This window comes from Lepidochelys kempii, chromosome 4 (assembly GCF_965140285.1).
Source record: "Lepidochelys kempii isolate rLepKem1 chromosome 4, rLepKem1.hap1, whole genome shotgun sequence".
NCBI classification, from domain to species: Eukaryota; Metazoa; Chordata; order Testudines; family Cheloniidae; genus Lepidochelys; species Lepidochelys kempii.
Window position 1 is genome coordinate 138,023,069 of NC_136383.1, and position 19,885 is coordinate 138,042,953.

The window sequence follows — 19,885 nt, forward strand, 5'->3', positions numbered from 1 at the left end:
AAAAGGTCAGACACTAGATGATGATAATGGTGCCCTCTGGCTTTGAAGTCTGTGAATCCCTGACTTGCAATCCTATTATCCCACACCAGCTGATAAAATGAAGGGAGAGCATGAGGGGACAGATGGCAGTAATGTCAGAAGACAGAGAGGATGGGACATGGGGAAAGACTATTCCTAAACAGCTTCTGGCTCATAAATGCCTCTCTTTGAAATCATAGAATCATAGAATATCAGGGTTGGAAGGGACCCCAGAAGGTCATCTAGTCCAACCCCCTGCTCAAAGCAGGACCAATTCCCAGTTAAATCATCCCAGCCAGGGCTTTGTCAAGCCTGACCTTAAAAACCTCTAAGGAAGGAGATTCTACCACCTCCCTAGGTAACGCATTCCAGTGTTTCACCACCCTCTTAGTGAAAAAGTTTTTCCTAATATCCAATCTAAACCTCCCCCACTGCAACTTGAGACCATTACTCCTCGTTCTGTCATCTGCTACCATTGAGAACAGTCTAGAGCCATCCTCTTTGGAACCCCCTTTCAGGTAGTTGAAAGCAGCTATCAAATCCCCCCTCATTCTTCTCTTCTGCAGGCTAAACAATCCCAGCTCCCTCAGCCTCTCCTCATAACTCATGTGTTCCAGTCCCCTAATCATTTTTGTTGCCCTTCGCTGGACTCTCTCCAATTTATCCACATCCTTCTTGAAGTGTGGGGCCCAAAACTGGACACAGTACTCCAGATGAGGCCTCACCAATGTCGAATAGAGGGGAACGATCACGTCCCTCGATCTGCTCGCTATGCCCCTACTTATACATCCCAAAATGCCATTGGCCTTCTTGGCAACAAGGGCACACTGCTGACTCATATCCAGCTTCTCGTCCACTGTCACCCCTAGGTCCTTTTCCGCAGAATGTCAAACTTGTTGTTGACTTAAAACCAATTTCAGCCCTGGTACAAAGTGGAACAACTTGATTGACTTCAGGGGATTTGCCCTAGCTTAAGCCAGGTCTGAGTTAGTTTATACCAAGTCTTAGTTTGTCTTTTGACCTTCACTAAGGACAAAGGTATTGTATATGTTCTAACAAATAGAGAACCAATGTTACAAACCTGAAAACCCTGTGTTCCAAGATCTACGTCAGGGGTGGACAAACTTTTTGGCCTGAGGGCCACATCGGGATTGTGAAACTGTATGAAGGACCGGGTGGGGAAGGCTGTGCCTCCCCAAACAGTCTGGCTCCCGTCCCCTATTCATCCCCTCCCACTTCCTGCCCCGTGACTGCCCCCCTCAAGTCCCCAACCCATTGAACCCCCCCGCTCCTTGTCTCCTGACCGCCCCCTCCTGGGAACCCCACCCCAACTGCCCCCTCTGGATCCCGCCCCCTCTGGATCCCACCCCCTATTCAATCCCCCCTGTCCCCTGACGGCCCTGCCCCATCCAACTGTGCCCTGTCCCCTGACAACCCCCCAGAACCCTCTGCCCATTATCCAGCCCCCCTGCTCCCCGCCCTCTTACCATGCCGCTCAGAGCGGCAGGAGCTCGTAGCCCTGCTGCCCGACCGGAGCCAGCTACGCCACAACGCTGCCCAGCAGGAGCGGTGGGCCAGAGCGCGGGCAGCGCAATGAGCAGAGGCTGCGGGGGAGTGGGGACAACGGGGGGGGGGGGCTAGACTCCCCAGCTGGAAGCTCGAGGGCTGGACAAGATGGTCCCGTGGGCCATAGTTTGCCCACCTCTGATATAGGTACACAGAGCACATGGGTGACGATATCTGGAGGGGCCTCACAATGAAATCAGCGTGGCTACATTTTACCTAACCTGCTGGAGCTCCATAATCTACACACAAAGGAGGGTAGCGTGTGTGACTGCACTGCTGGTAATATTAACGGCATAAATTTCCTGAGAACCTTTTAATAAAGGGGCTGTTAACTCAAACTCTGTTTGTACAATAATATGGGGAGGAGGTTTATGTGTGGGAAGTATAGAAACAATTGTTTGGCTTTTTAATTCACTTTCTCCATTTAAACAAAAAAGACCCAAGTCTCTGGTTGTGCGTGGAGCAGACTAAAAATACTTAGGAGGAGTTGTTCTTATTTGTTTTGTACAGTATTTGAAAAAAATGTTTGGTCTTTAACGTGCAAATAGAGACGCTGTCCCTGCCCTAAGGATTTTGTAATCCAATTTCAGATGTGAAACAGTAAGAGGGTGAAAAGAACAGGAGGACTTGTGGCACCTTAGAAACTAACACATTTATTAGAGCATAAGCTTTCGTGGGCTACAGCTCACTTCATCGGATGCATAGAATGGAACATATATATATATATATATATATATATATATATATATATGTGTGTATATGTATACACACACAGACAGATAAGTTGGAAGATGCCATACAAACTGTGAGAGACTAAGTAGTTAAGATGAGCTATTATCAGTAGGAGGAAAAAAAAAAACTTTTGTCGTGATAATCAAGATGGCCCATTTAGACAGTTGACAAGAAGGTGTGAGGATACTTAAGGAAATAGATTCAATATGTGTAATGACCCAGCCACTCCCAGTCTCTATTCAAATCCAAGTTAATGGTATCTAGTTTGCATATTAATTCAAGCTCAGCAGTTTCTCCTTGGAGTCTGTTTTTGAAGCTTTTCTGTTGCAAAATTGCCACCCTTAAATATTTTACTGAGTGGCCAGAGAGGTTGAAGTGTTCTCCTACTGGTTTTTGAATGTTATGATTCCTGATGTCAGATTTGTGTCCATTTATTCTTTTGCATAGAGACTGTCCGGTTTGGCCAATGTACATGGCAGAGGGGCATTGCTGGCACATGATGGAATATATCACATTGGTAGACTTGCAGGTGAATGAGCCCCTAATGGCGTGGCTAATGTGATTAGGTCTTACGATGGTGTCACTTGAATAAATATGTGGACAGAATTGTCATCGGGCTTTGTTGCAAGGATAGGTTCCTGGGTTAGTGTATTTGTTGTGTGGTGTGTGGTTGCTGGTGAGTATTTGCTTCAGGTTGGGGGGCTGTCTGTAAGCGAGGGCTGGTCTGTCTCCCAAGATCTGTGAGAGTGAGGGATCATTTTTCAGGATAGGTTGTAACTCTTTGATGATGCGCTGGAGAGGTTTTAGTTGGGGGCTGAAGGTGATGGCTAGTGGCTTTCTGTTATTTTCTTTGTTGGGCCTGTCCTGTAGTAGGTGACTTTTGGGTACTCTTCTGGCTCTGTCAGTCTGTTTTTTCACTTCAGCAGGTGGGTATTTTAGTTTTAAGAATGCTTGATAGAGATCTTGTACGTGTTTGTCTCTGTCTGAGGGATTGGAGCAAATGCGGTTGTATCTTAAAGCTTGGCTGTAGACAGTGGATCTTGTGGTGTGTCCTGGTTGGAAGCTGGAGGCATGTTGGTAAGTATAGCAGTCAGTAGGTAAGAGGGTGGGGAGGGAAGGATGGTAACAGAGTAAGGTAGGAATGCTAAGGGATAAAACAAGAAGGTGCTGCAGTAGCCACATAACCTGGGCAGAATTTGGATGTCTTGATGCCTCAATAAGGGGGATTCTGAGGATGCTCAGAAGTTTTTTTTTTTTTTTTTTTTTTTTTTTTGTGCTGACTGGATGGCCACCCTCCTGGATGTGGACAAGATGAAGCAGTCACCAAATGATAAAAAAAATAGAAACTCCTCAAGTTCCCTTGTGAGGGGGAAACCACTCACCATGTGTAGCTTAACTGAGGTAGCTTCCTTTGTGTCAGGTGGGAGAGGCCTGTCTGTATAGAACTGTAGGACCAGAGCTCTAGTCCTAGATTTTTAGGTCTGGGTTTTACTGAGGGTGCTCAACTATAATGGTGGTAAGGGACATGTAAGTGTCTAAAGGAATTTCTGTAACCTTTTTCCAGCATTGATTGTTCCTTCTCACAAAAGGTTTGCTTGTTCTCTCTTGAAATGATTTCATTTTCCACTATGCCTAGGTTTTTTTGACGTGTGCTAAATCTGCTAGAACTGTGGTACAGTAAGTGTGCTATGCAGACGTGGATGCTCGCAGAAATGCTGCACAGTAGTGTTGGAAGAGTGTGTGTCTGTGAACATAGCAGGCTTCTTCAGAAATACTTGTGCCAAAATAGTTACCTGTATAACTATCCAGAACAAATTGGTATTTGGATCAAGCTTTTTAAAGGAATGTTGACACTGATGTCAGAAAAAAATGGTGTAAATCAACTTTTAACATGTAAAAGCAGCAGTTGTATGTGGAGGTGATTGGGGTTAACTCTAAGGCCAGGAACTTGACTTCATTTGATCTGTTTTTCAGGGTGCCAGAGAAACCTTTGAGAACTACTACAGGAAACAGAGAAGAAAACAGGCTAGACTGGTGCTTCAGCCCCCCTCAAATATGGTATGACTGTCTAATAGCTTTAGTGATCAAAGAGACTTTGCCTAATAAAGGAGCAGCACATTATCTCTGCACATATTGTTCTATGTGTGTGGCCTCTTGTTCCCAGTTGTACTGCCCTTCTTCGTTTTAAACTTTGTTCCCTTTTCTTTGTTGCAGCACGAAACTTTAGACGGCTACAGGAAGTATTTTAATCAAATTGTAGGGTAGGTATTCTTTTTATATACACATTCTCGAAATATGTGTGTGCTGTGTTATTGAATAGCACACACAAAAAAAGGAAATGTTGATCTTTCTGACAATTCTTTTTAGGAGCCAAAACAGGAAAAGTGTGGTTTGTGCTTCCTAAACATTTAAGAGGAGAGTCATATTTTACTGCACCCATAAACCTGTGCTGTGTCACTAGTGCAGGCTTTCTAAAGACTGAACAGTTATTGTGCACTGCTTGCAAATTTCACAGTGAGTTCAAGAGAGTAAACATGTTTTGTGCACGGTGTATGTCAACTTGCTGCTATAATGAGATGAATAGGCCAATCTGATTGAATTATGCAGATGTTGTAATCCTCTTGATTATAGTTCTTTGATATCCCACTCCTTGCCTCGCTCAGGAAAGGATGTTTGCTGGTGTGATCATTCAGCCTCTATTCCTGTGGCTTAAAAAATGAGTTAGTTACTGCTGCAAACTACAGTCTAGCAACAGTCTTCCAAAAAATGGCCCGAATTTGAGTGAAGAGAAGATAAGGCTGCTGCCCCTGAAAAGATGGGATACGCTGGAGAAATGTAATCAACCAGGGTTGAATGTAAATCACAGCATGCATTTATATCCATCTGAGCAGCAAACATTAGTAAAATGTACACTGATAGCATCCTGACACTGATTTGTAATACCTTAATGGGCTTCCTCCACTGAGCAGATATTTTTATATAATCTAGGGTTTCTGTCTTGAGCTTTTTAATGGCTTGCGCGTCACTTATTACTCCTTGTTCTGATTTGGCAAAAATATTTGGTAACTAGAGATTGGAGTGGATTGATTGGACTCTAGAGGGATAATTCAAATTAGGGGGGAAACCTAGTGATATAATAATGTGGCTAGGAGTTATGCCTCCATATTAATAATAAAAAAAGATACTTTGTATCTGTAGATTTCCTTTCATTTTAGGATTTCAAAGTGTTGTAAGACTGTCCTTATTTTAGCCATGAACAATACTTTATGGTGGTTATAAACAGATAAACAGGGATTTATAATGAAGATATTAATTAATTAATGTAGCAACATGAATAATGCAATGTGTTTAGACCATCTGGGGTCCGATCCTGCAAGGTGCTGTGCACTTTAGCCTCAGTCAAAAAAAGTACTAAAACATGCTTAATTTTAAGGACATGAATAGTCCTGCTGACATCAGCGGCTGATGGACAGCGTGCCTGGAGCAGTTGGAACAGGTTAAAGCTGAAGTTGCTAGCTTTGCTTCTGGTTTAAATATATGGACTCTTCTGTGTGACTTGTTTAGGGAATCCATTTCTTGGGAACAATGCCCCTGTCTTCTGTCATGGAGCCAGAATAATTGTCTTATAAAAAATCTGAAATTCTAAATTGACTAAGCAATGCCTAAGGGGAACATAAGTCTACAGACATGTGAAAAGTATAAACACCAGAGAAGAAGAAATGGTTGAGGTGAAACACTGAGGTAATAAAAAATGAAGGAAAAACTAACATAAGCTAAAAGTCAGGAAAACTTCCTGACGATGTGAGATCTCTTATCTTCTCAAGGGACTGGGTGGAGACCTCCATGCTTTCAGCTTTTAAAAGCAGACTGGACAAGACATTTAATAAATGTGCTGTAGAGCACAGTCCTAGATGGGCCAAGAGATACGGCTGGGTGATGTAACAGGTCACTTCTAGGTCTAACTCTTATGCTTCTGTGATTAAAAATTCCTACAATTGGAAATATCCCATGTACTGAAATACCTGATTCTTATTCCATATGCTGATACCCAGTTTACTTTATTTAGCACTGCTTTAAAAAAAAAACCTGTCATTTCTGAGGCAGGGAAGTTGGCACAGACTTGAAAGCCAGAGACTAAACAAATGCATGGATTGAGTTTATGAATGCAGGAAAATGAGCAAGAAGGCAAGTCGCTGCTGATTAGTTCCCTCCACTCCCATAATCCTGCTGTCCTTCCCTTTTCTTTCAAGCGGAACAGGGCATCTTCCCAAAGACTCTTTCCTCCACTACAGCATAACTGATCACAAGGCAGCCGTTGGTCAGTAGGAAAGATTATAGGAAGTGTTTGCCCTCTGACAACTGTGTTGTGGGGTGTGTTGGATTTTGGTGACATTATTTTAAACCTGTCTCCTTGACACATACTTTAAATTTGATGTTTACCAGTTTACTTGCTGCTAGCAACAAATTAAAGCTTAGTTTCAAAACGTCAGTGGGGTTTTATAGCTGTCTATCGCCTGGTGTTTATTTCTGTGCACGTAGACAGAATTGGGCAGCAGATTGCTTTTCTTGTGGGGGCGGGGTGGATGAGAGTTTTGCTAGTTTTGCGTGTGTCAGTTGCATGTGTTTGTAAAACCATGTTGATGTCATAGGGACTCTACCGTCTGACAGCTGTGCCTTCTCCTTTGTTAGCTTTTTTGTAGTTGAAGATCACATCTTACATACGACCCAGGGCTTGGTCAATAGAGCCTATATTGATGAACTGTGGGAAATGGCTCTGTCAAAAACTATTGCCGCGCTAAGAACACATTCAGTAAGTAAAAGCAACAGATTCATTATCTTTGCAGCAACAGGTAAACAATCTGAGTCTTTAGGGGTTAGATTTTTATTTTGGTGTTTCTTGCCTGTGTTCTTTTTTTAAAAAAAAAATATACAGCTTATATACCTATATACTGATAAGGCTTTATTCAGCTCTCATGGCTCTGGATAGTCCAGATCATCCTGCACTGCGCTCTCCTCTGTTTGGGGGACTGAAAATAGTAAATACTGGCTCTCGCTTCCATTTCTCCATTATTTGGTCGACCATTTTTGGAATGCACCAGTAGGGGGAGTTTACTTGTTCTCTGTCATTGGAGTAATGTGTTTTGTATGGAGTAATGTATTCTAAACTGAAACATGGACATTTTGGTATTCCATTGAAGTAAATGCCAGTGAAAGACACACCATAGGGTTAAATATCATACATTTTAATGACAAATAAGTAGATTTTCTTCCCTATGTTACAATGTCTTGGATGAGTAAAACTGAAAGTATTTTTTAAAAATTATTTTCACCACTTAGGTGAGCACAAACGATGTTACAAAATGGTGGTTTGGTTTTGCCAATGTAGATGGGACTAATTCATGTTATAAACCTGTTAAGGGAACCCATGCTACAAACCTGGTGTTCAGATATACCCAAATAGTTGAGCATCTGCAGATGTTTCCTATGTGTCTCTGGTTTTCCATAGTGTGGCAGCTCTGTTGACTGGAGATACACTTTGCTGGCTGACTCCATTTGTGCCATAAGGAAGGGGATATGTAGAGAGAAAAATAGACCCAAACATTTCTATCATAAAGCTGTACTCTTTTAATCAGGGGTTTCTGGTGGCGCAGTGTAAACCATGAGAGCAAAACAAATTAAAACACGTCAATTTTTTTAAATTTCAATAACTTTACTAACATGACAAGTGTTGCCCAATTTAATGAATTAAGTGTCTGATAGGAATAGTTTTTACAACAATCATGCAGTTTTACATAGTCATTCAGCATTTATATTACAGTCATCATCAAATTATCTTGGCACCAAACACTTATTTTGGTGACAGCATAACGACCCAGCATGTCCATCCTATATTATCATTCATCTCTGATTTGGTGGGAGGCTGTCGCATTAGTGAGCCTGTTACATCTCTGTCCTTTCAGCCAGGATTATGCTTGGATTTTCTTCTTTGTTTTTGAGTGGGACACCTTTTATCATTTCTGAGAGTAGTAGGGAACTGTCTTTCTTTCCTACTTTGTTTTTTGGGCAGTGAATTGGGAAATGTTTCTTTGTCTGTCACATTGATTAACAGAGTCATTCCTCTTTGTTTCCAATGGACTTGAAATCTCTCAGTTTCTTTTTTCCAGTTTAGGATCACTGATTATATATTTGGTAAGAGTCTGTTTGAAATTTTGCATATTTCTCTTTAGTAGGGTTGTCTGCTAATATAAAGATTATGTGCAAAGAGGATGTATGACCTAATTTGTGATTTTGATCAGCTGTTCCCAGTAGGCTTGTGTATCTTTCTGACTAGAGTCTTGAGCTGTAGTAATTGTTTATATCATGGTATGAACGTTAATATTGCTGACACCTAGGCATGCAATGTGTTTTCCTCATGTTGCCAGAACCCTCTAGTTAAAAATGAAATCTTCTTAATATACAGAATTTGGGGTATTTTCTGTTTTACAAGACCTGGTTAACATTAGACACAATGTAATTAACAATTTTATTCAACAATAGATAACACTCAGTGTCTTTGATCTGTCAGTGCACTGCTTTTGCACCTTTTCCCTTCTCAATCTCCTGATAAATACAGTAACTTCTTGGTACTTTTATAGACATCTTGCTGGGGTATCTTCACAGCAACTGAAATCCTTGTGTGTCTTGTAGAGCTTTTGATTGCACCATGTTCTGGAATGGGATAATGTTTCAGTATTTCTGTATTCTGTGACAGTGTATCATGATATGACTGATCACGCTCTATAATAAAAGGCTATTAAAAGCCTACCAATAATAAAGGCTGAATCAAGTGTCTATATATTACACAAAATGAAGGATTACAGAAGAGTATGTATAGATGTTTTTTCTATTTGTAGCAATTAAAACTTTTTTTCAATTTCCCCCCCCTTTTTTTAGGCTTACTGTTCTGACCCAAATCTGGTATTAGACTTGAAGAACCTCATAGTTCTGTTTGCAGATACACTCCAGGTATGTGACTGTCAGACACTAATGTACATCTCGTTAAACATCTGTAGTGCTCGTGAAAGATGTCAGCCATTTAAACTGGCTGATGGGCACTGCTTCACCATGTCACTTCTGTTTCTTTATCTAGTGGTGTGTGAATTCAGGTGCCAGACTGATAGCCCTGGAGCCTGACACTCTGTTTGCACAGGGCAGTTAATCTGTGGGCAGTGGCCCACTCTGCCTTACCCACGTGATTGGTCCACCTGGACCCAAAGAGGCCACCTCTACGGTTCAAAGTAGGCCCTTGGCCTTTCTGCTGAGACTGCCTACGAGTGTGTTGAATGTGACAGGGCTTTTTCTGATGTCCACACCTGTCCCTTAGGAGCCAGACCTGTGAAAAAGAGAAGAACATACAATCGTTACTGATCTAGTCTGGATTTGAACTGGCTGCCTGGAGTTTAGTACACAGGTACTAAATCCCTGAGCCATGCAGTCCTCACTTCAGATTAAATTTGATGAGTGTCATGGAAGTGTAGAATTTACTCCCCCTTTTTTTTTTTGGGGGGGGGGGGAGGAAATCCCCGTGTTAGCATTTCTTACTGAATGTAGGTGCTTGCGTTTCTCAATGCAGGGGTATGGCTTCCCTGTAAACCAGCTGTTTGACATGCTACTGGAAATCAGAGACCAATATAGTGAGACGCTGCTAAAGAAATGGTCAGGAGTTTTCAGGTAAGAAACCTTTTATACATGGTGGTAAGACTTTACTTGGAGAGATATTTTATATACTGGCTAAAATGTTTTGTTTTTTTTTATTTAAAGGGACACTAACAGCATGCTTATGTCTAAAATTTGGCTTATGTTAAACTTGCTATAACTTGGTGCAGCCTATCCACCTTGGGAAAGGGAGAGGAAATACCAACATAGCTGCAAACAAAGCCGGGCAACCAACCTTGGCTAGAGGAGGGTTTGGAGCAGGGCACAAGCTGAGACTGGGGCTGGGGCAGTCTGTCAGAACTACCAACTAGCAGGGAACATTCCCAACAAGGTAGTGATGTTGAGGAAACTGGAGTGTCTGCTTTCATTTAGAGCCTATATACCTGCCTTGGGGTCACCTGGTCAGATTTTTGCTTGTGGATCGACTGGGCCCATAGGCCTCACAGGTAATTTTCTCAAGTGACTCGTCAGGCTCGGAGATGACTCATCAGGCTCAGAACATTCATCACAGTACCTTCCTCCCTCCCTCCAACCCCTAAAAAAGACGCCTACCTGGCATCCTCAGACCTGGTTTTTTGGGGTGTGACTGAGGGACTTCTCGAAGTAAGGCAGATGCATATATATTGTTGGCCAGCTCCCAGGAGCAATCAGCTGGACCATAACTCTCCCAATCAACAAGGTAAGTGAGATCCCCTCGATGAACTTAGGAGTCCAAGATCTTTACCAGTTACTCCTCATGTCCCTGGACTACATTGGATGGAGGGGCAATTGAATTCATCCAGGAAAGGTGTAGTCAATATGCTTTTTCAGCCAGGAGATGTGGAATACCAGTTGTATTTTCATCCTTTTGGGCAATTGGACTTCAAAGGCTACAGGTTTAATCTGCTGGATGACCCACAGTTGGCCAAGGTATCAGTAATCCACTTTTCGTGAAGTTTGGCTAGAACCAAAGTGCTGTGTGGAGAGCCATACTTCATCCCCAACAGTGATTGAGGGATTGCCTGCCTACAGAGGTCAGTGTAGTGTTCGTAATCCTTTTTGGCTGATTCTAGATGGGCTTTCAACTCCTCTTGGATACAGTGCAGGTGTTCAGCTAGGTTGGAGGCTGTGGGGCATGGATGGATAAAATTGTTGGTAGAAACCATAGTTGGTGTAAAAATGACTCTGGTGGGTTGATCTGTGGTCAGAGTTGTTGTACATGAATTCAGCAAAAGGAAGAAGCAAAACCCAGTCATCCTGGTGGTAACTGATAAAGCAATGGTGGTATTGTTCAAGAATTTGGTTCACTCATTCCATTGGTCTGGGGGTGATAAGCCAAGGAGACATGCAGATCCACATGCAGGAGCTCAAACAACTCTCACCAGAAATGTGAAATGAACAGCAGTCTTTGATCAGATGTAAAGTTAGATGGTAGGCCGTGGAGTTTCAAGGTATGGTTGTAAAACCGTTGCGGTGTTACCTCTACAGTGAGAATTTGAAGGCATGGCACAAAAGGTGACTTTTTATAAGCAGGTCAACAATGACCAACACAGTCACGTGGCCCTGGGAATTGGGAAGATCAGTGATAAAATTCTTGGATATGGAAGACCAGGGTTGAGATGGAGTTGGCAGGGCAATTAGCACACCCAGGGGTTTGCCCCAGGGAGCCTTTGTTCTAGCACACACGTCACAGGAGTTGATGATGTAGGGCTCGATGAACAAATGCAGTTTTGGCCACAGAAATGTCAAGACACCAGCCTCATTATTTTCCAGTGACTGAAGTGGCCAATTGGGGTGAATCCTGACATAGCCAGAGTATTGCTAGGCATGGTTGATCTTCAGGGATATACATCTAGTCTTTGTACAAGAGGATCCCATTGTTGACTGAGCATTTAGAGTCAGGAGCTAGGCCTGAATCAGTCAACATAAGTTCTGCCGCAAATGGATTGGAGGGATAAAAGGGACTTCACGAGAGACCGCAAGCTGTTGTCATTACTACATTGGCAAAATGGCAGGGTTTCAAGATAGTGGCAGGTTCTAGAGCCCCATCTCCTTTGTCCCAGTACTGCCTCATATGAAACCATGCATTGGGTTTATCATTCCTGGCACCCAGATGATAGGTCAAAGTGAAGTTGAACCAGGAAAAAAAAGAGGTGGGGAACCAGTGGATCTGGTGTTGATTGAGAGCTTCCAAAGTTCACAGGAATTCTAGATTCTTGTGATCATACATACCTGGACTGGGAAACATGCGTCCTCCAGATGATGGTGCCATTCTTCAAAAGTCAGCTGTTCTTTGTCACTGATCTCATAGTTTTGATCCATGGGCATTAATTTTTGGGAATAAAACAAACAAGGAAGAAGCACACCCTGGGGCCCATGCCGCTGTGACAAAACTACCCTGATTGCATAATTGGAAGCATCTACTTTGACATTAGAGGGTTTTGCCAGGTTTGGTTGTAGAAAAATGCGTGCTGATGTACACTCTCCCTTTAATTGATCAAAGGCAGACTGGGCTTCCACTGTCCAAGCAAATATAGTATTTTTCCGGAGCAATTGGGATCACCACCTTCGAAAACCCCTTGATGAATCTCCGGTAGAAGTTGGCAAACCGTGGGAAACACTAGATGTCATGGACATTTCTTGGGGCTGCTCAATCCATGATCATGGTGTCATGGATCCACAGAATCAGTGCTATGCCCTCAGCTTTGGAACAGTCTCTAGGAAGAATCCCTTCAGTGTTCCAGACCCCCTTGAGGTCTCACTCCTCCTCCATGGTAAGCCACGCTGCTTCACGGCCTCTGTAGGCTGGACCTCTAGGCCTTCAGCATTCCTGCTTCACACCGTGAGCTCTGTTCAGTGAGTCCAGCTGAGAAAGAGTCCTGGTAGAGACTCATACACTCTTCAGGGGTTAATGCACCCCAGCAAGGATTTGCAGTGACACTCAAACAGCTTTGTCAATGCAGGAGGGTTTATTAGTCAACTGAAACACAGCATGGGAAGTCCTGAGGTCAGCACAGAGAAATGAAGGTCAAAGCAAAGGCTATTCTGGTTAGCCCTGAGCCCAGCCAAGCTGTAGTGTTCAAGCTGTGTGCGTCTCTGTCTGACCGTCTTGGTCAGTTCCCAGGTGAGAGCCCCAACTCCTTCCAGCAGCCAGCTCTTATTCCCCTTCTTACACCTTCCAAGTCCTTTGTTCTCTAGCTGGAGAATTATGCTCAGCTTCCCTGAGGAGAGTGGGGGAAATCAATATCCCTTCAGGTGTCAATGTCCTAGTGATTGCATCTGCCATTGTTTTCTCAGATGCTCCATTCATACAGGGACTAAGGCACAGATAGCTAGACAACATTCATACCTATGGCTGTTAGGAGCAAACAGTCCTTGCCCACCCACTGGGAAACAATGTAGCATATAGGGGAAACTGAGGAATACACGGCATTCATAAAAATATTACAGAAAATTCCCACTTCGTCACAACTGGACAGTCTTTGAGGATCCATACCTGTTCTGTCAGGGAAAATGGTATGTAGCCTAAGAAGTCAACAGAACAGTGGTCAAACTCAGTTCTAAATAAATTGGTTAGTCTCTAAGGTGCCACAAGTACTCCTTTTCTTTTTGCGAATACAGACTAACACGGCTGTTACTCTGAAACCCTTACAGGCTGTTTGCTCAGAGGTGCGTGAGTACCAGGAGGATATGATGATCGTGGCGGGCCTGGTTTTTCTGACAAATTGGTCTTACAACACTTCTAAAAATGTCATTGACAAAGTGCTGGAACATGGCTGGGGCATTGGAGAGATCGAAAGGCAAAACTAGGTACTCAAAATGACCATAAGGTGTGAAATGCAATTTTCCATTTGTTGCCCTCCCATAGGTGGACTAGATTGCAAGTGGCACTAAGTCGAGCTTGATAAATACCTCAACAGAATCTACCCTTTCCAACAAAGGCAAGGGTTACTTGTTCTTGATAGGTTTCAGAGTAGCAGCCGTGTTAGTCTGTATTCACAAAAGAAAAGGAGTACTTGTGGCACCTTAGAGACTAATGAAGTGAGCTATAGCTCACAAAAGCTTATGCTCAAATAAATTTGTTAGTCTCTAAGGTGCCACAAGTCCTCCTTTTCTTTTGTTCTTGATAGTGATTCTGTTCAGCTCCCAGACTGCTGCGCTGGGCATCACAAAATGGGGAAGAGATGGCCAGCCCTCTGTGGAGATAGAGGTGGTTAGGGACTATTTAGAAAAGCTGGACGTGCACAAGTCCATGGGGCCGGACGAGTTGCATCCGAGAGTGCTGAAGGAATTGGCGGCTGTGATTGCAGAGCCATTGGCCATTATCTTTGAAAACTCGTGGCGAACCGGGGAAGTCCCGGATGACTGGAAAAAGGCTAATGTAGTGCCAATCTTTAAAAAAGGGAAGAAGGAGGATCCTGGGAACTACTGGCCAGTCAGCCTCACCTCAGTCCCTGGAAAAATCATGGAGCAGGTCCTCAAAGAATCAATCCTGAAGCACTTGCATGAGAGGAAAGTGATCAGGAACAGCCAGCATGGATTCACCAAGGGAAGGTCATGCCTGACTAATCTAATCGCCTTTTATGATGAGATTACTGGTTCTGTGGATGAAGGGAAAGCAGTGGATGTATTGTTTCTTGACTTTAGCAAAGCTTTTGACACGGTCTCCCACAGTATTCTTGTCAGCAAGTTAAGGAAGTATGGGCTGGATGAATGCACTACAAGGTGGGTAGAAAGCTGGCTAGATTGTCGGGCTCAACGGGTAGTGATCAATGGCTCCATATCTAGTTGGCAGCCGGTATCAAGTGGAGTACCCCAAGGGTTGGTCCTGGGGCCAGTTTTGTTCAATATCTTCATAAATGATCTGGAGGATGGTGTGGATTGCACTCTCAGCAAATTTGCGGATGATACTAAACTGGGAGGCGTGGTAGATATGCTGGAGGGGAGGGATAGGATACAGAAGGACCTAGACAAATTGGAGGATTGGGCCAAAAGAAATCTGATGAGGTTCAATAAGGATAAGTGCAGGGTCCTGCACGATGGAATTGAAATTGAACTGCAGAATTTCCATATGGTCTTGGATTTTGAGCTGGAGGAATGCGGTTTGATGTGTGACTGGACCTGAGAACAGCATGCTGCCATCAGTTGACTCCACTCGGTCTGAGGTGATACTGCTACATTGGGATACTTCCACACTGGCCAACCCTGCATCCATAAAATTACTAGAAGCCATGGAATTCAGTATCACGAGCTGGGTGCAGCTCACCTCAGGTGTAGTCAGGATGCAGAGACGGAGCAAGACCTGCAGATGTGGAAAGTGGCAGTTTGCGGCTGCCAAGATACATGATGGCAGAAGAGAGGGCTTGTGCGGAACACTCGATTCCATGGTTGCGTAAAGCTGTGACCCCTCTAATGGGGCTGGATTTGGTCATTTCCCAGATTTGCCAAAGGCCTGGGTTTACTGGGGCACTCAGTGGCAAAGGAGCTTTATCCATCCAGTATAGGCAAAGACTGTTTCACCCATGTAGTGCCGCCTTGTTGCATCAGTCTGCACAGGCTCTGGCTTTGGAGCAGTTCATGCGGATGGCCATAATGGAGCAGGGCTTTGCTGAGGTTGCAGGCATGCCATCTTTTCGTGGAGTCACTGAAATGACTCTTGATCCAATGCAGAATTTAATACGAGTTCAGAATAGAGGGGGTTTGACCTAGACCAGTTCATCTTCTACATCATCGTTCAGACCCTGGCAGAAATGGTAGATCTGGCCTGCCTCATTCCTTGATGTACCAGCAACCAGACACTGAAAGGAGACGGCATGTGGCGGGACAGGCCAATGGCCTTGTTTGAGAAACTGCAAGGCAGCTTCAGCAATACGAGTGCTATTCGGATCATCAAATGGGACCAAAATGGTATGAGATTAATTAATTGAAATTAGTAAGGATCAGGCTTGCCTGTTCCAGAAGTGGCGAGGCCCATTCTAGGGCTTCACTGTTCAATAAACTGAGAAGTCCCATCTTGGTCTGGTCATCAGGATATATTGCAGAATGCATCCAGTACAAAAAGCAGCTTTGGTTAATAACAGCACAGAACTTCTGGCATCTGCAATCAAATCTTTCTGGCAGTGGAACCTTTGGGCCACGTCCCAGAGGGACTGTTGCCGGCAGTACTGGATCTGCTGGGATTTGGGAGCAGAGGGAATTGTTTTCCTGTTGCAGTTGGGCAAGTTGACCCTGAAGGTTGCGGACCAACTGCCAGGGGTTTCCATTTTGGTCACTCGATGTGAGCATGTCGGGGAGCAGTCTGCTCAAAAGGTCAGCACACCTGGGAGACCTGCCATGGCTTGATCAGGGATAGATGAAGGCTGGAGCAGGAGTGGAGATAGGCACAGGTTGAAACGGGCAGGAACAGGTTGGCAGGGAGCAGTCTGTCAGAACTACCAACAAAGTAGCGACATGGAGCAGACTGGAGTGACTGCTTTCATTAGGAGCCTATATACCTGCGTGGTGGTCACCTGGTTAGACCTTTGCTTGTGGTTTGGTTGGGTCTTAGGCCTTGCAGATAATGATCTCAAATGACTCATCAGTCTCAGAGCGCTCATCACGACTGATATCCATGTGATACATTCACTTATGCTACTTCTTTGACCACCTAAAATACACGGTATGTCTTCATTGCAGAGTTAACTTGGGTGATTGGCACTCAGGCCTGAGCACTGGGATAGTCTAACCTGGGTGTGAATCAGCCACACTTCAAAGCCAGACCCGAGCGGCTGTGTCTTCACTAGGGCTGCACTCACCTCTGTGATGTCAGGGCTTTTGGAGACACTTCCCATGGTTCTTTGTGCTGCAATGAGCTGAGCTGCTCTGTAGCTTTTTTGTCAGTGAATCCTGGGAAAAGGTATCTGCCCTTCTGGGCTCATGGGGAGAATTGTAGAAAGGTGTTGGAGGTTCATCAGCGCTCAAGTGATTTAGCCTGCGTCTTCACTGTAAAGTGGGCAGGTTACTAACCCAAATGAAAACCCCAGATGAGTCAGTTAGCTCAGACTGAAAGCACTACTAATTCGGATCAGAGTTCTTTGTTTATGGAAAGGATTGGGGTTAGAGGCAACACCTGGGTAAGAGTAGCACTCCTAGCCATTTTAGGTTAAAGAGCCACAAGCCTGGTCTGTCACCTATTTCTCACCTGGAAATGCTCTGTACTGCTATAACTCATTATGCTAGACCTTTGTGAATGCCAGGGACCCTTGATATTGGCTCTTACGCTCGGTTTCTGGACAGGTGTGCTCCTGGTAGTAACATTATTTCTCTGTGCAAGGAGAGTTACTGTAACTGTTCTCTTATATTTTACAGAAATATACTTGATTCTGATAATTACAGTCCTATACCCATAGCTAATGAAGAACTTTATAAGAAGATAATAGGACAGTTTCCATTCCAGGATCCAGAGCTGGAAAAGGTAAGGAAGCCTCTAAAAGGGGACCCTGTTGGGATACCCTTAAGAAACTAGTTACTAACAACACCAAAAATTATTAAAATGGAAATAATTTTTAAAAAATCACTTGTATTTTTCATGGTTTACGTGTTCCGGGCTTAGGCGAAGAGAGCAGACTTGTCAGTGTCTAGTCAATTTCTCTTTTGGATCATTGTGCTAGCTAACAGTTCTGCAATGCTTGCAATGCGTTGCAGAACTAGCTAACAGTTCTGCAATGCTTGCAATGCATTGCAGAACTAGCTAACAGTTCTGCAATGCTTGCAATGCGTGCAATGTTTGTTTTTTAAAAGTTTGTTTCCATCGGAATTTCATTTTGATTTTATGGAAGCGTTTCTGTTGACTTGGTTTATTTTAATTTCTTCAGAATTTTAAAATATAACGATACCTTCAGTTTTATAAAAGCTTGGTCTTCACAAAACTCTAAAAGTAGGGCCAGACTTGACCTGAACAGTGTCACAGTGTCTCTTTAAACCATGCTTGGCTTGCGCTCAGCCTCTGGCAAATGTATGCTCCCGGCCTGGTGAGTGTAATTACAGACTGGGTTGCGGGGGGAAGGAGTTCAATCCAAGTTAGGTGTTTGGGCATTAATTCCCCCCTTCCCATTCCCCATCTGTTTGGCATCCAGTTTCTTCACCATTGTGCTCTGGACCCTTGGGCCCTGTCTAGGCTATGGCTGAAGCCAAGCTAGTAAGAGTCTGATTTGAAGGACATGACCTCTGCTTCCTCCCTGCTATTGATGTTGTAAGCCAGTGCCTGCCTGAGGCAGAAACAGTAAGAGGTGACAGAGAACAAAATGTCTTGTGCCGTGCATGGTGGTAAATCAACACTGAGGAGTATTCCAGTATTTTCTTTTTATGAATAAGGGAGCTGGTAATGGGTATGAGTGAGGTGTTCCTCTGACTATTCCCTTCTAGCTGCAGTTTTCTCTCCAGGCCCAATACAATGCTATTTGTGAGTGATTATCTGGTCCTTCACTTGGCTGAAACAGTTGTATAACACACAATAAATGCTGGCTTGTTGTTTCATTGCATAACCTGGCTGAATATTAGAATTGATTTGAAAGCATGGAGCTGGAAAGCAGCTACTCTAGATTTTGCTGGGAGTGGTGTTTTTCCCTGTTAAATTTCTGCTGTTGTCCTTATTTTAATTCTTTTCTGTATTTTACAGCAACCGTTTCCAAAGAAGTTCCCCTTTTCTGAGTTTGTGCCTAAAGTTTACAATCAGATTAAAGAATTCATCTATGCCTGTCTAAAGTTCTCAGAAGATCTTCATCTGAGGTACAGTATGCAATACTGATGATTGTTCATGTAAATATGATAACTTTGCAATTTATATAGCTCCTTTCACTGCAGGATGTCAAAACACTTCATAAACATTCATTTTCTCCTTAATCCTCCATGGCAGTACTAATATTTGGGGGTAGTCCCTTCTTGCCAGAGGACAGAGATGGTACACTCCTTTTTAGTGGAGTGATATCCCATTCATATAAGGGGCTTGCCAGCTCTTGTTTCCAGCTGGTGGAGAGCGCAGTATCTTGCCAGCTGCATAAAAAAAATCAGAGGACTAGGGTCTGTTCCGTCTGTGATTCCTCTGAGTTCTTCATACAGCACAGCTGAGCCCAGCCATCCCTGACAAAGGTAATGATGGTCTTTTGCCCACCAGAGCAAAGGCTGGTGGGACTTCATAGTATGGGCATAGCATGGCAATCTCACATAGGGCTCCCTGGAGCGCCTCCAGAGAAGGTTCTGGAACAGCTGTTGTTAAGCGCTAACTGTTAAGGGATCCTCCTTCCGAGATAACTCCAATGGTAGGAAGTGTAGGCAGTATGTGGTCTCCAACAGGTCTCTTCCCCTACTTCAGGAACTCAAGGATAAGCTAGGCACCACCCCGCTGGGACTACCCAGTGTTCTTGGGCCCCTCTTGGACCCAAGGTCATGTCACAACACAAGGGCCTACCTCCTGAAAACTCTGCCTTCCCAAGCCTCTTGCTTACTCTCCTCCAGGGGACACCCTCCCATACCTACGGAGTTGACCAGCTAGCTTCCTCCTCTGACTCGTTTCCCTTTTTTTTGTTTCCACCACTCACCCTCCATGCTCTCCAAAGAAACTTATAATGACAAGCTCTGTGCTATCAAAACCAGAAGTGTGTGTCACTATCTTGGTCCAGTAGCACATGTACACAATGAGAGAATAGCAGCAAGTCCTCCACCCCCTTTCCTGCCCATCAGCGTCACCTAGGGCAGCATATACCAGTGCATGTCCATGCTCACCCGTTCCTCTTCCCTTAATTAAGTTGTACATCCAGCAGCCTCTCCTCCCCTCCCCTTTCCAGTTTGGAAAAGGTACTTGCTAACAGATCCACTCAGCAAAGAGAGTCTGCTCTAAAGCATATCTCGGAAACATCAG

At 44.0% G+C, this 19,885-nt stretch overlaps 1 protein-coding gene across 4 annotated transcripts in view; it reads left to right on the forward strand.

The window, feature by feature from the left end:
• EXOC6B (exocyst complex component 6B) overlaps nt 1-19,885 on the forward strand; it is a 450,860-nt gene that overhangs the window by 243,031 nt on the left and 187,944 nt on the right. For all 4 annotated transcript variants that reach the window (XM_073343016.2, XM_073343018.2, XM_073343017.2 and 1 more), the window contains exons 9-15: nt 4,291-4,374; nt 4,531-4,577; nt 7,006-7,126; nt 9,250-9,321; nt 9,929-10,026; nt 17,338-17,443; nt 18,647-18,756. In XM_073343016.2, coding sequence (XP_073199117.1) covers nt 4,291-4,374; nt 4,531-4,577; nt 7,006-7,126; nt 9,250-9,321; nt 9,929-10,026; nt 17,338-17,443; nt 18,647-18,756 — 638 coding nt within the window. The remainder of the gene's footprint in view (nt 1-4,290; nt 4,375-4,530; nt 4,578-7,005; nt 7,127-9,249; nt 9,322-9,928; nt 10,027-17,337; nt 17,444-18,646; nt 18,757-19,885) is intronic.